General features: G+C 38.2%; 4 protein-coding genes across 5 annotated transcripts; 2 read left to right on the forward strand and 2 right to left on the reverse strand.

Moving 5' to 3' along the window:
* Positions 1-194: 194 nt before the first annotated feature.
* LOC100680164 lies at positions 195-5509 on the reverse strand. The gene is made up of 11 exons (XM_031930588.2): positions 5077-5509; positions 4753-4923; positions 4594-4675; positions 4390-4525; positions 4135-4308; positions 3730-3782; positions 2314-2453; positions 904-1083; positions 753-834; positions 537-672; positions 195-461 (listed from the first exon to the last, which is right to left on the reverse strand). Exons 1-11 carry the CDS (start codon positions 5200-5202, stop codon positions 281-283), a joined length of 1461 nt encoding a protein of 486 aa, XP_031786448.1. The 5' UTR covers positions 5203-5509; the 3' UTR covers positions 195-280.
* Positions 5510-6842: 1333 nt separating this feature from the next.
* Positions 6843-8152, forward strand: LOC100119841 (venom allergen 5-like). Its single transcript, XM_001603501.5, has 5 exons — positions 6843-7061; positions 7148-7318; positions 7415-7496; positions 7592-7727; positions 7813-8152. The coding sequence occupies exons 1-5, from the start codon at positions 6939-6941 to the stop codon at positions 7994-7996; spliced, it is 696 nt and encodes a 231-aa protein (XP_001603551.4). The 5' UTR covers positions 6843-6938; the 3' UTR covers positions 7997-8152.
* A 3627-nt stretch (positions 8153-11779) lies between these two features.
* Positions 11780-13313, reverse strand: LOC100680034. 2 transcript variants are annotated; one of them, XM_003428073.5, is made up of 3 exons: positions 13054-13313; positions 12626-12981; positions 11780-12562 (listed from the first exon to the last, which is right to left on the reverse strand). In XM_003428073.5, the coding sequence occupies exons 1-3, from the start codon at positions 13073-13075 to the stop codon at positions 12206-12208; spliced, it is 735 nt and encodes a 244-aa protein (XP_003428121.1). In that variant the 5' UTR covers positions 13076-13313; the 3' UTR covers positions 11780-12205. The 2 variants fall into 2 exon arrangements, with proteins under 2 accessions (XP_003428121.1, XP_008214653.1); XM_008216431.2 differs by having other exon boundaries at positions 13038-13159.
* LOC100679966 lies at positions 13163-14172 on the forward strand. Its single transcript, XM_003428072.4, has 3 exons — positions 13163-13435; positions 13509-13744; positions 13806-14172. The coding sequence occupies exons 1-3, from the start codon at positions 13309-13311 to the stop codon at positions 14109-14111; spliced, it is 669 nt and encodes a 222-aa protein (XP_003428120.1). The 5' UTR covers positions 13163-13308; the 3' UTR covers positions 14112-14172.
* The last annotated feature ends 1963 nt before the right edge of the window (positions 14173-16135 follow it).

Below are 16135 nucleotides of genomic sequence, written 5' to 3' on the forward strand. Positions count from 1 at the left end.
TCCGTTGCGGATGTAACGGATGGCGGTAATTTTTTTAAGCCTTGCACGTAAGGCTTTGACAATCACTCTCTCAACGATGTACTATTATTTTTTATTACGAGGAAAAATGAGGCTTATTAAAATAGTGTCTTTTTTGTGTTTTGTTAAAAAAATATATTTTCAATGATACAGTATAAATATTTTGTTACAGTAAATCTTATGCAAAAATAAATACTTTTATTTGTTCGTTTACATCTTTTAAGAATATCTTAACTGGGCAGCTATAGCAATAGTTTTGTTTTCACTCAGTTTCGTACATCGGCTCACCGATGTAATTTCCAGCAGGTCCGTAATTGCAAACGAGGAAGAATCTATTGAAATCGCCGTCTTTGTACTTGACTGCTCCGCAACCGATCTTCGTAGTTTGGGCCCAAAGGATTTGGGTGTAATGGCCAACTGCGTTGCCGTTAGCACCTCGACCGCTGAAATTAAAAATTTCGTTGCGAGGTTTCAAAATTTTTTTAATAACGGAAGCTACTGCTGATAAACAAGTTTACCTGAATCGACCGACGTTGTTCTTGTCGAAATGTTCAACTTCGTTGTACCACATGAGAACCAAATCTTCAAGTTTCAGGCTGTCTACGTCTCCTGTGGTGCCAATAGTTGCAATGTTTTGTCCGACTTTGAATCGCTCTGAAATTTCAATATAATATCTTTATAAAGACTAGGACAGTAACTATAAGCAAATGTCAAAGAGATAGGGATGTACTTACTGACGTCTCTGCAAGTGTCATGAGCAAATTTGCACTGATTGGCCCACTTTTGAGCTAGATTAGCCAACTCGTCATCCCACTCCTGAGATTAAAAAATTATTTGTTCGTTAAAAGTCCTGCAATTGAAGAGAAAATTTAAAAGTACACTTACAAGATCGGGCATATGCTTTGCCGGAGGTTGCGGTCCAGGACTTCCTTTTGTCTCCTGACCCTTTGCTACTTTTTGCCGTAATTCGTTGTGCAAGTCTACGACTTTCTGCTTTTCTTCATTCGTGAGGCCTGACTTTATTATATTCTTGCTGCGGCCGGAAAAGAAAGACGATAGTGCAGACTAAATTTAGAGAAAAATCATGCATTACTGGTCATTGTGTCACATTAAAAATTATTCGCATAAATACGAAGTCGATTATGCACTTCCTGAAACGTCAATTTTATTACGTCTCACAGTTCGAAGATAAGATACAGTATCGAAATGCAGAATCGATCGAAGCATCATATAAAATAAACAAAAGCGTACAACGAGCACGTGTCATATTCCATTTTTACAATTCCATAGCTTTCACACATCGGACATCCACACGTATTTTCCGACCACTAAAACCATACAATTTTATCAAATTCTAATCAAGTTCAAGCCTTTAACAGTCGGCACATTCTTACAGATTACGCAAACAAATCGTTCCACGTCATTCTTTGCGAAAAGCATCAGCGGTTATCACTTACAAGCAATAAATAACACTACACTGAGAGAACTATATATTAAAATTTACTATATATGTAGGAAAAATTACTATATTAGATAATAACGGCAGGTCATACTCGCTCCATGACAATTTTTACTATATTCACATTTACTATATTCATTGACTTATATCAAAATTTGTTACGTGTTTACTAGAAATTACTACATTATATAGTAAAAATTATTTTAAGAATTTCTCCGTGTGCCAGAATTTGAGGTTATAAAGTTGATTTATGCAGTTATCGGAGACCAAAATCTATAATTTTTTGTCTATCTGGTATTATTAAGTGATAAAATATCATTTGCTGCTATTATTTATTAATTTTGGTCAATTTATTATTAATATTAACTCATGAGTAAATGTGATTAATAGATCAGATTTAAAATTTAGTACATAACAGTACTGTTTGGGTTAGTGGTCAGCGCGCTTGACTCCCATTCCAGAGGTCCAGGTTCGATTTCCGTCGCCGCAGAAAAATGCCTTTCTTTCGTTTATTTCTTTCACTTAACAACATTAAATATCAATAATAATAATAATAATCATATTCGAAAATGCGCGTAAAATTGCCCAGCAAAAAAAAATTAATTTTTAAAAACTTCATTTCAGTATAGAAATTACTATCTGAGATAGTAAAATTTAATACAAAGCAAGTATAACCGTCCGTTACTATATAATGTAGTAATTTTTCCTGCATATGTAGTAAATTTTAATATCTAGTTTTCTCAGTGTAAATGCTCTGACTTAGACTTAACTTCCCGCATATGATTATACGAAACCCGCACACATCCTCTAACACTTCCACATGAAAAGCAACTTACTGAGTACGTGCAAGCTGTATGCGGCAGTCCCCGACAGGTCCGAAGCTTGCAATACTCGTTAATTTCGGCTCTCGAAAAACCGACAAGCACAAGGACAATCACAAACAGCTGCACCAGCCCTTTTCTTACCATTTTTGCACCTAATTCGTGTCAGATCCCAGAGGCACTCGAGTCAGCGCTTCCCGAGTCGTCATCGGCGATCGGCGAGCTATTTATGAAAAGTCGCCGATAGAAGCGCGTTCCTTTCATTAAACCGTCGACTTATCAGAGTCGGCCATTATCGCGGCCGGTGCGCAAACAAAGACGCGCGCCGGCTGTGTGACACATCAGACTGGACGCGTTGCAAGTGCAGTCGTTATTTTTCTTCTGCTTTTTGCGTAATTGCTTCGGCGAAATCGGTAAATATGATATAAGAGAGAGAGAGAGAGAGAGAGAGAGAGAGAGAGAGAGAGAGAGAGAGAGAGAGAGAGAGAGAGAGTATATAGGTATGCGAAGCATTTTGTGAAAAATGCGCGGATATGAGTTGTTGGAAAAATGTATTTTTTTCCTGTTATTTTATTGCGGTGATAGTGCGTGTCAGTATAGCGAAAGAGTTCAGGGAAAGCTGCCTTGTAGATAATCGTTTGAGTATAAGGTATATAGATATGTGGATTATATGGATTTTAGCAAAAGTAGATTTGTTGGCGATAACGGCAGGGACACTTCAAGGATGAGGTGTTTTGCGATGAATTCAAGAAAACCTTGAATAGGGTAATTATTTTATGCATTTTTTTGCAGCGTTGGGATAGTTTTGGCTTGTAGATCTTGAGACAAAGTACCGACGACCTTACACTCATAGTTCATTTTTAGACATTAACGTAAAGGTTACAATCCTCTGTCAATGATAACAAAACCGTATCTCGATACTTAAGGATGACATGTCCGATGAGTAATACAAGCAATTTTAAAAGTGGATACATTATAGGATTAAATGATTAATAATATAATATCAGTACAGCTACCCAGGTAGACATGTTAACGGTTAATAAGCTAAGTTTTAAGACACTTAGCTAAGTTGTGGTTAACGATTTAACAAAATAAGCGTTTAACCGTTGTAAATGCATAAATATGACGCATTAACTCATGATAAAACGAAACTTTTGCTTGAAATTTGTCAAATAACTGTTACAATCCAAAAATTGTAGAAAAATACGTCACAATCGTAAAAAATCCAAATATTCGTAATAAGACATATATACATTTTAATGCCAAAAAAAGGTAAAAACAATTTTTAACTTAAAAATAATACTGTGTTGTTATAATAGATACGCATCACTAAAATATTAGCAATATTTTAATTATTTATTTATTTATTTTATTTATTTATTTCAACACCATATACATATGCCCTTTAAAAGGCATCCTATAGAGGCAAACACAGTTGCCTGTACATAGGGATGGCATAATCACTAATACTAATATACTTAAAACTACCATATAGAGCCAAGATAACGTATTTAACGCTATCATGCCCTTTTTCCTTTTCATAGCAAGTTATTAATTTTTTTTACATTAAAATTTGATAAAACTGGCCAATTAAACTTTTTAACGAATTTCAACCGTTAATTTTCTACCAGGGTATCAGTCAATTTTTTAATTAAGATATATTACCAGAGTGATGTGAATTAAGTCACGAATTATAAATACATGCATCAGTAAGCTTGACCGATTACAAAATACCGAAGTAATAATTAATTAATTACCTCGTATACGTGTAACAAAATTACGTATCAGAAATAATACTCATCGACATGTATTTATAAAAACTTGAGTTTTATGAACTATAGGGTTTGATAGACGGGTTGATTCCAGGTGTTACCAGCCGGCCCATAGTTGCAGACCAAATAAAATTTGTTGAACTTTCCAACCTTGTACTTCATAGCACCGCAGCCTAGTTTGGTACTGTTAGCCCAAAGCATCTGCGTGTAGTGACCGATCATTGGGCCATTGCCATTGCTGTAAGTGTATATAAAAATTCTTTAAAACACGAAATCGAGTATAATAATTTATGCGCTTTTTCAAATATAAAAATAGTACTTGAAGCTTTTAACTTCATTTTTGTTGAAATCTTTGACCTCGTTGTACCAGGTGTTGACCATTGTTAGAACGTTAATGCTTGAAACAGATCCCGTAGTGCCTTTGTAGGCAATATTTTGGCCAACTTTGAATCGTGCTGAAATATTTCGTTCGTTGTATTTATTTAAGTATATTGTTCCGAAAAAGCAAATTATTGTTACTTACGAACATCTCGGCACGAATCGTGTCCCCATGTGCACTGATTGGCCCATCGTTGAGCTACTGTAGCCAGTTCATTGTCCCATTCCTAAGCGATTGTTCAAATCGTTAAAAATATTCTTAACAAATAAGCTTTTTTTCTTTTAAATCGTAACATCTAATCACCATTTTCGGCATAGACTTCGCAGCTGGTTGAGGTCCCGGTTTTCCGCGTTTTTCATTTCCACTGGCCACTTTTCGCCTCAGTTGATTGTGTAAGTTCAGGATGTTCGTTCTTTCCAGTTGCGTCAATCCAGATCCTTGATATGCTCCGCAGCGACTCGATGGCTTCGTTGACTATATAGTACGACATAACACTACTATATTACCGCTCATTACAGGCTCTTAAGTCGTTCGAGCAATAATTGTAAAAACGCGCGACTTGGATAACTACGGCTAATTGCACAACAGTTGAAAATGCAAAATCGAACGTTATATGCGCATACTCACTTGGTAGGTGCAAGCAGTGTGAGCTTTACCATTGCAGCTCTTAATATTGCAGTAATCGGCGGCACTCGAAAAGTTAACAAACGCGACCGCGACGATCACAAGCACTGGACACAGATTTCCATTCATTTCTGTACTTATTTATTTATTTATTTATTTTTTGCACTTTTCGTTGCCGCAACGATGTCCGGCCTTATGAAAACACTTTCGCCGCGCTTTGGCTATTTAAGCGAAAATTCAGCGCAAGCTCGGTGTCCGGCGAAGCAGCTTTATCGTTCAGCCATTATCATAATGTAAATGACGATGTACGTAGGATTTGAATTACGTGTGGACTTATTGCTCGAGGCATTATGGCAGCGCACGTTCGCGCGGTGAGATCTGTTTTCACTTATGCATGAATAGCGCGAAAGACGCGGACTTGCGGAGCGAGCAGATTGCGGCGTTTAGCTGCGCCAGATATACTGGATAAACAAGGAGATGTTTAAACAATAGCAGGAAATTTTTGCGGCGAATGTGACTGTATATTTCTTATTTCCTTCGGAATCGCCGTGATTATTGTAGGTCGAGAAAAAATCGGAGTGTAACCGGCTGATTGTAATTACTTCCTTATGATGGGTTGAATTGTAAAAAAGGCGGTGGTGTAAGTCTCTCAGGTTTGGTTTATTTCTGTCGATTTTTATATGGAGGTTTTTGCGCGGTTCAATGCTGGAGCGCTGTGATTGTAATGCGACTGTAAAGGCACTGGTTGCAATGTAAACAATTTTTTTTATGATTTTTGCGTTATTATTTCAATTTTAGAAGCTGCATCGGAGAGGCTTTACATTTTATCAAGTTTTTTAATTCGAGCGAAATTTTCGTCGGTAGATTATAGCACCACACGTGGAGTATATAATAATCGATTTGCGAATGCAAGTTTTATCGCACCATCAATGATCACAAAAGTGACGAAAAGGCAAATATTTATAAAATAGAGTAAGAAATTCAAGGATTATCATTAAATTTATCTTTTTATGTAAATTTTAACTCGAGGTTTAACCCAGAGCCTTATACATCTGAATGAATACTTATCTAAGGAGATATGAAATCGAATTAACATAATAATACTGATTGTAATTTTAATCTTTAACATTTACTTACTCTACGTGTACTATATTTTTCAATATTTTTGTCTGATCAGAACTTTTTTATTACTAAAAAATATCGAATGTTGACATAAGGCTTGACCCTGATCCACTAAAAAACAAAGCGTACCACATTTATCTATTTGCACTCAGATGATGCAGGAAACACTGTAAAGTTCCATACCATTGATAACGTATAACCGTGAAAATACTAAACAGCTGATAAGGATCGTTATGTTCCGGAAAGAGTCGTTGTCATCGATCCTAAGTGGCACATGCTGTTCTGTAAAATGGAACAATAAAAATACTGGAGGTCTGAGATATGCATATTTATTTTTTTCAACATATAAATTTATCGGATGTTCCAAAAAAATCTTCTCAGCGTATACAACCACGCGTTTCTTAATAATGCGTTATTTTATTTGAATTATGGCAAGTTGATGTTTGCACTTTGATACAAGTAACTTTGTATTTGATATCGATAAGGAGAGATCAAGAAAATATTTTAAGCGATGCGATAAAGCGTGAGCGCGAATTAAACAATGTCATCATTCAATAATAAAGTGACGTAAACGTCATATTATCAAATTTTATATAAAAATTTGCATAACAATAGCCGCTGACATATATGCACACCTATAAATGCTCGATTTGCGAGTTTGGAAATCAGTCTTGAATTTTACAAGGAGTGGTTCAGTCTTCTCTACTTGTGTTATACCTAAGCATCATCATTACTCTGGCGTCATGGCCGCACGAATCGTTGTATTGTTCGCGTTACTCGCAGTGCTCTGCGGACTGTCCAGTGCGCAAAATTACTGCAATATCAAGACCTGCCGAGGTAGACCACACACGGCTTGTAGATTCCAGGTAAGCTATCGTGTTATTTAGTTATTAGAAAAAGGAAGTAAAAATTATCGAACTTCGACTTTAATATTAATTTTTTAATAAAATAGTCTGCTCTGCCGGCGTCTCGATGCACTGGTTTGCAACAAACTGGCCTCACATCCGAAGAGAAGCAGAAGGTCTTGAATCTTCACAATGAGCTGAGACAAAGGGTAGCCAGAGGACAGGAGCATCGCGGAAGTCTGGGACCTCAGCCAGCTGCAACCAACATGGCTCATCTAGTATGTTATAGAAAAAAAACTTATTTCAATTTACGTTGGTTTTTTTTGTGAAAAATGCACAATTTTATACTAAATTTCTGTTCTTTACTTTTCAAGACGTGGGATAATGAATTGGAGAAGATCGCGCAAACCTGGGCTAGTCAGTGCAACTTCGCTCATGATTCTTGCAGAGATGTCGGTAAGATATAAGTATAATTTCTAATATTATCGAAAAGTTCATCGAGTTTTTCTATTTATCTACATTCACTAATCATCTATGGTTTGAATTTACAGAACGTTTCAATGTCGGTCAAAACATCGCTTACACAGCTACCACGGGAGACATCAGTACCTTAGACGTTGAACAGTTGGTCAAGAACTGGTACGACGAAGTAAAGAACTACAACCACAACCAAGTTGCTAGATTCGGGTAAGTTCATATCGTAAAAAAAAATAACATCCCGAAGTATTGGCAATTTGGCAAATAACAAAAAATATCGTTTTTAATTATTTAGTGCCGTTCGTGGAAATGGTGGAAAGCAAATTGGTCACTACACTCAGCTTGTTTGGGCTGATACTACTAAACTTGGCTGTGGCGCCATTAAGTACAAGGATGGAAAGTTCAACAAATTCTACCTCGTCTGCAACTATGGACCGTCCGGCAACTGGATTGGAGAACCAGTTTACCAGACTCGCTAATTTTTTTTTAGTTTTTGTTTTTGAATAGATCCACGTTTATTTTTATCATAATGTTTTGTGACATTCTATGTAAATATTATTTAAAATCAAGTAAAGTTTAACTACATATAACATTTATATGTAGAAGAAATAAACTGAAAATCGTGTCATCTAAAATATTTTATTTGTATTTCATAGAATGGATATCCTCCTTTTAACACAAATCAAATAGAACAAAAAGTAGACATCTATAATTCGTTAATCCCATCTGCACATTACAAATTCGAGTAAACATACATCGCAATCATTAATCACACAGATGTCATCGCATTTGTATTATTTTCTAGAAACTAATGCGACAAAAAAGCTAAGACAATCCGTAAGCTGTAGTTCACAGCTGCACCAGTTTCGCACGACGATCACTTCCAAACTTTCATTTCTCAAAGCATATTATTCATATCCCCGAAAACGAAACCACACACGGTGTCAAAAATTTGAAACATAATCAACAATGTGCCTCTTGGAAAATATTCCAGTAAAAGAACCATAATACGCGCACAACAGCTCATCATCCGATCCACCCACGAATACGCCCTCTTCATTGATCGCTAAACGATCGACCTGCGCTTGGCTGCGCCCGTTTCGCACGATAAATCGTCTTCCGTCGAAGCATCGAGTCACACACGCATAGAACGTCCTATACAGTAGTCGAAGAAGCTGCTATTTTACTCCTGAGAGTCTTCGAGAGGCCCATAACTATGCGACATCTCGACCACTTGCTGTCTTGGCCATTCATAGGCCTGACCACATGAGGAGCAGCGGCTTTTGTCCGAATTTTCGTACTGTCGGAGCTGCCGGAAAGTAATAAACTACTGGTCTTTTTTTACGGCTCTCGAGCGTGAGACTCGTTTTCACGAGTTCATTACACGCATACTCGATGCAATTTATCCGAACGCAAAATATTTTCGAGATAAGCAAAAAATAAACACTATTTACCCAACCTCACAGTCATTCCGCCCACCAACGATCACAGCAATTATTCAAGCTCACACGTCGACTTTATTCACATCTCGACACAATACTAAAAAAAGTCAAATAGAATAAAAAAAAACGAGAGAACTCACGACTTCCAGTTCAGCGACGTCAAAGAATCTTTCTCACTCCAGCTAATAAAGGAAATAACGAATGCCACCCTACTCGACAGCCTAAATACGCCCTCATTGATCGCGCCCGGTCCATTTCGCACGATAAATTATATCCGTTCGTCGCTCTACTCCCTCCCACGAGTAGTGAGACTCGGGACGTTTTCTTCACGAGTGGCATTATAATATCGCGGTCACTTGTCGCTCGGACCATTCAGAGGCCGACCGCATCTATGCGTGTGTACAGGGGGATGCTATGAGAGGCATTTATTTTTTTTTCTTCCTTTTTTTCGAGGACACTGCGCTGTTTGGACTTTTTGGGGGATCGCGAGGTGTGGGGTACATTGGATTTGGAAGGCACTTGCTCAATGCGATTGTTCGCTCTTTTTTGTACGTTTTATGCTTAGAAGTTGTATTACGAAGCTATTATTTTGAATAACAGTTGATAACGTGATAAACAAATATATTTCGTTACTATCGTTTTCTGGTCGAATGTTTTTGAAATAAAGCATTATCATGAATTTCGTTTCGAAGTATTTCCAGTAATTTCAGGTAGACCTCATTTCAACACGCGTTGGTCAGAAATTCTGCCCCAGAAAAAGGGAATCAATAATTTTTATTTAACTTTCATCGAACAAAAATCCAAGTCTTCACAGAATAAAAACATTTCGTAGTAGTAGTACATATACAGAAGGCTATGAATTATCGTCGACAGCCCCGAATAATAGAGATCCAAGCACTCCTTTCACAGAGTTACCTATAAAAAAGGCCCGATTACGAGAAATCGAAAAGGATCGAAGCGTAAGGATCTAGTACGCACGCGCGTCCCGCGTCATATTATACACTTTCCGGGCCGCCTCCACGAATCTTCGTAATTTATGGGCTTTGCCATTGTCACCCTCTCGGATATACCTGCGACCACACAGGCGCTGGATACAGCTCTTACTCTCGACTTTTTCATATATAAACTCCCACGAGACGCTTCTATAACACACGCGACTCTCGTCTCTTTTTTTTACGATTCCCGTTCGCTCGCTTACGCGCTCATTCATGCGGTTCATTCAGGCCCGAGAGCGACGCAATTTTTTCTCCGGAGGTCATTGTTCGGGCCCTTCACGCGTGTTCTTTCCGTAAACTTGGAGAAATCGGGGAGTCGATTGTAAGATCGTGAGGAGCTACTCGAGAGATTTTCACGCGGAAACGTGTAAAAATCGATTGAGTTTTCTCATATAGGGATGGAGAGACGGTGGGACTTTTTGTGGGCCATTTTTTACGAGCGTAGAGGGTCGGGGTTTATATTTTGGTTTGAACGGATAGAATAATTTATACATTCGCTCATCGTTGATAGTGCTCGAGTTCGCTCGTACTTTCACACGTTGTTTTCGCAATCAAGTTTATGTACATTTAAGCAAATTAGGGTAAGCTCGTTAATTCGGAATTGATAGCGCGAGGCAGCAATTTATCATTTTCACCTGTAACTTTCTTATCCGAATTAAAACAACAAGTTAATCCGACTCATATTTTTTTTGTCTTATTCGACTCTAAATTTATCGTTTCAAATCATCCATGAATTTTTCGCATTTTTTCTTCGCTTCTAACGAAGCCGTCAAAAAAGTCTCAAATCACCATCCTCGCAGTTCCTACATTCCATTGAAATACCTACACCCCCCAAAACGTACTTAGCAAAGCCTCGCGACAACCTCTCCTCGCTCACCTGTTTTTCGCCGCGTCAGCATACCGGTAGCCTCTGCTAAACGTCCATAATAATCGCGGCCCAGAAATTCACAGTCATATTATTGTGCGACACACCTGAAAAATCTGACTATCGAAGCTGCTGCTGCTGCTGCTGCTCGCATTGAAAAAAGTGTCGCCTACTCTCGTGGGAGCCGAGGGCTATGGTCATTAATCGTCGTTATATGCTAAAGACGTGAGCATAATAATGATAATAATCGAGTCATCCTTCGGGCTATGGGACTATTAACGTCGCCTCGTTCATTCATGGATTTCGGGAGTCTTTGAGGAGTAGGAGCCCGTAACGAAAGCATTTTACCAGTTCGATGTAGCGAGTAAACGCGACGGCCCCGCGCGGGGAAGGAGAATGCAATGAGAATTTTTGCTTTGGATTTTTTTGTGAGCTGCAAGAGTGAGTGATTATTACTGTATATATAGTTTAAAGAATTATTGTTAAATTTTATCCGCAAATCATTATTTAAACAAACCCACACCGATCAAGCGAGGAATGTCAAGAATTTCACGGAATAAAATCAAAGTCAAAAAGCTACTCCTAATCCTGTAGCGAAAGAAAGAAAAAAAGAGAAAGAGCGAAGTATATTCTCGGCGCTCAGCGTGAAGTGTGAACGCGCAGCTCAGCTCCGCGTTGGGCGGGTCGGTGTCCTGATGACTTTTGAGAAGGACAAGACGTTTTTTTGAATGAAACTCTCGCCGAGGCTTTTTCCCGCAAATTGCCATTCAGAAAACCCGTAAAAGGCGTAGTCGCTTTCGAGTGTGTTATACTACACAGTGTAGCTCGAAGGAGTTTCCCGCTTTCATTCATCTCTTTCGACTTTCTTTCTGGGCCTTCTCTCTCGCTCTTATTCTCTACGGCTTGGCTTTGATACTTTTTATGGAGTTTGATTATTTAAGGAATGTAAATGTTTAAAAATCGATTTTACATTATTTTTTTATTTTCTGTGAGAAAGTTCGAGGGTGTTTGCACAGACGACTGAACTGCTGCAGCAACTCAGGCGCAAACTGCGACTGTCGTACTGTATAACATCGATACATAGCTGTGCGCGGCAAAATTTCACAAAGAACAACAGGAAGCGTCGGCAGCCAATATTAATCGTAAAAAAATTGAGAGAGACGCACGTGGCAATTTAGGTATTTTTGTTTGGTCAGCTCGAAGCTCGAGCTGACTCTGAATGAGGGTCGATTATGGGAACAATAGGTACAGACACCCCTGGTGCTTCCAGGGTCTTTCTCTCTCAGTCACAAATAGAACTCAGCAGTCGAGTTTCTTCGCCGTTACCCTCGGTCTAATTTCTAACGTTACACGCAAAAGTTAACAACATCAAACACTGCCTAGAAATCATTTCTTCTTCTTCCCCTTCTTTTCACTTTTCTTCTTACCCTTCGCCCCCTCGCCACCAGCGCCTTTATCCTTTCTCTCTTGCGCTACAGCCTCCGATGACTTAACGGGTTGCGGTACCACAGGTGCCGCTACCGGCTTCAGAGGCGGCTTCGGTGTTTTCAGCTCCACCTCCAAATTGCGCTTGTTTCCACCCTCGACTGCGTCGTTCTTTTTCTTCACCCGAAGCAGATACACGTCGTGCTCGCCCTCGCTGATATGATCGGTGTAGACCTCCTGGGATACCGGACCGCCCAGCTGGGGGTAGACTGTGATTTTGCGGCTACGGTCGGAGGAATCGGTGCCCGATCGGTTGATCTGAAAATTCAAAAACGATTTTTATTTATTTATTTTGGTGAATTCGTGCGAAAATTCCTTTACTTTGTAAGCGATAGCTTGAGGCTTGTAGTTCGGATCCTCCTTTTTATTCAAGTGCGATTTCGAATGTATTCTGAACAATATCTGATTGTTGTCGCCGCCGTTGACGATTCTGGGCGGTTTCGTGCTCGTCGGCCTCTTGATTTCGATAACGTCGCAGTCGCAGGGTGGCTCCCAGGCAGCTTTTTTCTTATTTTTCTTCGTCTTGTCCTTCTCCATACGGATTATTAGTTGATTGCCGACCATCTCGGCGCCTACCTCGTGGAAGTATTTTTTGTCGAGGTCCGATTCCGGTGCAGGTGGGGGACGTGGTTCGGTAGGCTCTGGCATAGGTGGACAGCAGCAGTTGTCGGAATTTTCTGTTTACGATTTTTAAGTTTATAAGTTACGAATATTTTAGTCGTTGGAAACATACGTTTTGAGATTTTTACCAGGTTTTAGGAGAAGTGCCATTGTGTACTTGAATTTTGATCGATTTTTGAAAAAGGAGGTTAAATTTGGGCTCACTGCGCTGCTTTGCGAACTTGGCTATTTCATACTATCGATTCGATAAATAGATAACTTCAGAATTTGAAAATATAAAAAACAAGCACACAAGCGAAAGTTTTGGTTACAAAAATTCACATTTCGGCCACATCAATAAAAAAATTACAACTTTCGGACCAATCTAAATTCAAACGTTAAAAATGATACTATCAGCACACAAATGCGGCTGTCCTGTGCACGATCTGCCACAAATTTCACAAACGTCGTTCTTCAATCCAAGTTTTACTAGCCTAAAAACGTGTGAATCCGAAACGTCGGTCTTAGCAGGTAAACTCAATGATTTTAACTATTACTTAAATAAACCTAGTTTGTTACACTGATACTTATTAAAATCTCACAGAATGTGACGAAAACGAAAGCACCAGTGGCTGCGATACCGAGTCCGAAATCGAGGAGCCTAAGCCGACTCTAGTCTCAGAAATCGCCAGCAAAGGTCTACCGTACAAGGAAATCGAAGCGGTTTTTAACAACAGTCGAATAGTTATGCGGATTCAAAAAGAACGTCCCAAAGAGGAATTCGATCCACCTTGCGATTGCATCGATCTTAGTCGTACTAAATCGCAATCCGATAATAAGGTAAATTCGAGGTATGAACAATAAAAAAATGTAATAACGATTCAACATTAATCTTAACTAGATTCCGTGCAAAAACGACTACGTATTTCAAAAAGCTAGTGAAGCTTGTCGAACGGTATCAGTTTATCCACATCCAGATCCTAAAAATACCGATGCACATTCTTCCAAGTCAGAGAAACTAGATAAGCGAGACGATGCTAAAAAAGGCAGCAGTGTCAAGGAACAGAGCAAACTGCCTACAGTCAATCCCGAAGAAAATCCAAACATTTTTGTTTTGAAAATAAGAAGAAAATGCGAAACCGGTGATAAAAAGCATAGTCTTGATCTTGAGTTCAAAACTCCGAGGCCATGGCGCAAGCGGAACTAGTGAAAAAAAAAATGTAAAAAGGAACAAAATTAAGCAACAATAAAAATTGTAAAATATTTAATTTTATCATTTATTAGCGTTTAAGCGATCAAGGTTTTATTTACTTTCTATACGTACAAAAGTTTTTAACAACAATGAGTATACAAATATAACAGAGCAATTGAATTATGACGAGCTTCGCCGTAATTACAGACTAGAATGTTATGAAATAGCCGTTCTCCCGATATTTGATCAGCCCACAGCCGATTTTGGTAGACTTAGCTCATACCAATTGTTTGTAATGCCCAACATTATTTAAAAATAATAATTTACATATATGCTATAATTAAAAAAATAATAACTTACTTGAACGATGAAACCTCACGAACGTTTAAAACTTCAACTTCATCGTACCAAGATTGAACTAACGATTCTATGTAACAATCGTCAGCAGAACTAATAAGAATAAAGAAATATCTTTAGCCAAATTTTGTCCAACGTCAAAACGATCTAAATTGACGTATAAATATGTGACTAACGGTGTTGACGATGGCGTTGATTTGTTTTATACAAAATCAAATAGTTATAATATATCATTACCAACATTACAGCAATCGTGATCAAAGTTACATCGTTTAGCCCACATTTGTGCAATCATTTCGAGTTCGCTGTCCCATTGTTAAGAATCGATGAGAAAAAAAAATCAATAAATATACAATCTAGCTGTAGCAATAATTTATTACTCATATTTGATCTACCAGGTTCGGCATATTTTTCGCGGCAGGTTGAGGCCCAGGTTTTCCTCGTTTTTCTCGTCCTTTAGCAACGTGTTGCCTGAATTTGTTATGCAACTTAACGATGTTGTCTTTCTCTCGACTCGTTAAACCTGTGCTTATGACTTTGATACAAGTAGGCGATGGCGTGTTATTCTAAGGAAAAATAAGAGTCAGCATTGAATTGCAAAAAGTGCAAATATAAATAAATAAATATATATATATATATATATATATATATATATATATATATATATATATATATATATATATATATAAATTAAAAAACTTACTGGATACATGCACATAGTATGTCGCTGACCGTCATCACAAGCGAGTTTGCAATAGTTATTTGCTCTAACTGAGAACAAAACGTTGAATAACGCTATCGCGAAAATTGATAACTTGGCTTTTGACATTTTATAACAAATTTAACTTGTATTTTATCCAATCTGCAAACTAAAGACGCATCAATTTTTTACCTTTTATATATTATTAAATAGCTATACAGCGGATAAATAAAAAGCTAGCACACATGTGTAATCCTTCGAGTTATCTTTGTAGTTTACGCATATACCACATTCTTGTTAAATATCACAAGCGGCCTATATTATTTAAAATACAAGCTGAAATCGAGAAAATACAGGTGTAATAACAAAAGTTAAAGATCATCAGAGCTCAAGATAGAAAATTAGGCTACTATGGGCCCCACACGCACAAAGTATTATACTGAAACTACCTAATGACTGAAATCGATTCGATCAGGAAATCGCTGGAAATTAAAACTGAACGAACAAAGAAAAAACAGTAGCAGCGCAGCCAATAAAGCGCATAAAAGGATCTATAATAGAGCCGTGAAAATTCGGATAAACAGACAAAGGCGCACTGGGTGGCTTCGTTTTTGGCGCAGGTAGAACGCTTCCCGCTGTTTTACGCGCGCGCTTCTCTCCTTTCCGCGCTGTAAAGTCAAGATGCTCCATATAAAGTTAGTGTGAAAAAAACGACGCCTTGAGAGTAGGATCGTCTCAATTTTCCACTCAGCGTGTAATTCAATTCCTTTCACGATTTTTCAATCGAAACTCGCGATCGCTTTCACGAATCAATCATAGCAATGCATAATAACATTTTCAATCCAAAGTATTTTAGTATCCTTAAAATTACAAAATCAGCAACTTTAGACCCTCGTATTCACTCTCATACCCACACAGCTTCGAAAAAAGGCCCAGCACCTCGCTCACCTAAAAAAAATCTCAATCCAGCGTAAAAGTTCTC

The sequence above is a fragment of the Nasonia vitripennis genome, chromosome 4, assembly GCF_009193385.2.
Source record: "Nasonia vitripennis strain AsymCx chromosome 4, Nvit_psr_1.1, whole genome shotgun sequence".
NCBI lineage: Eukaryota > Metazoa > Arthropoda > Insecta > Hymenoptera > Pteromalidae > Nasonia > Nasonia vitripennis.

Coding starts and splice junctions, on each gene's coding strand:
- LOC100680164 (XM_031930588.2), bottom strand. CDS start 5,202: ATGAATGGAAATCTGTGTCCAGTGCTTGTGATCGTCGCGGTCGCGTTT. Junction 4,676..4,752: donor CGAAGTCTATGCCGAAAATG/GTGATTAGATGT, acceptor ACAATCGCTTAG/GAATGGGACAATGAACTGGC. Junction 673..752: donor TGACACTTGCAGAGACGTCA/GTAAGTACATCC, acceptor TTGAAATTTCAG/AGCGATTCAAAGTCGGACAA.
- LOC100119841 (XM_001603501.5), top strand. CDS start 6,939: ATGGCCGCACGAATCGTTGTATTGTTCGCGTTACTCGCAGTGCTCTGC. Junction 7,497..7,591: donor TGATTCTTGCAGAGATGTCG/GTAAGATATAAG, acceptor TTGAATTTACAG/AACGTTTCAATGTCGGTCAA. Junction 7,728..7,812: donor AACCAAGTTGCTAGATTCGG/GTAAGTTCATAT, acceptor TTAATTATTTAG/TGCCGTTCGTGGAAATGGTG.
- LOC100680034 (XM_003428073.5), bottom strand. CDS start 13,075: ATGGCACTTCTCCTAAAACCTG. Junction 12,982..13,053: donor GGCACTTCTCCTAAAACCTG/GTAAAAATCTCA, acceptor AATCGTAAACAG/AAAATTCCGACAACTGCTGC. Junction 12,563..12,625: donor CTCAAGCTATCGCTTACAAA/GTAAAGGAATTT, acceptor TTGAATTTTCAG/ATCAACCGATCGGGCACCGA.
- LOC100679966 (XM_003428072.4), top strand. CDS start 13,309: ATGATACTATCAGCACACAAATGCGGCTGTCCTGTGCACGATCTGCCA. Junction 13,436..13,508: donor CGAAACGTCGGTCTTAGCAG/GTAAACTCAATG, acceptor AAAATCTCACAG/AATGTGACGAAAACGAAAGC. Junction 13,745..13,805: donor AATCGCAATCCGATAATAAG/GTAAATTCGAGG, acceptor AATCTTAACTAG/ATTCCGTGCAAAAACGACTA.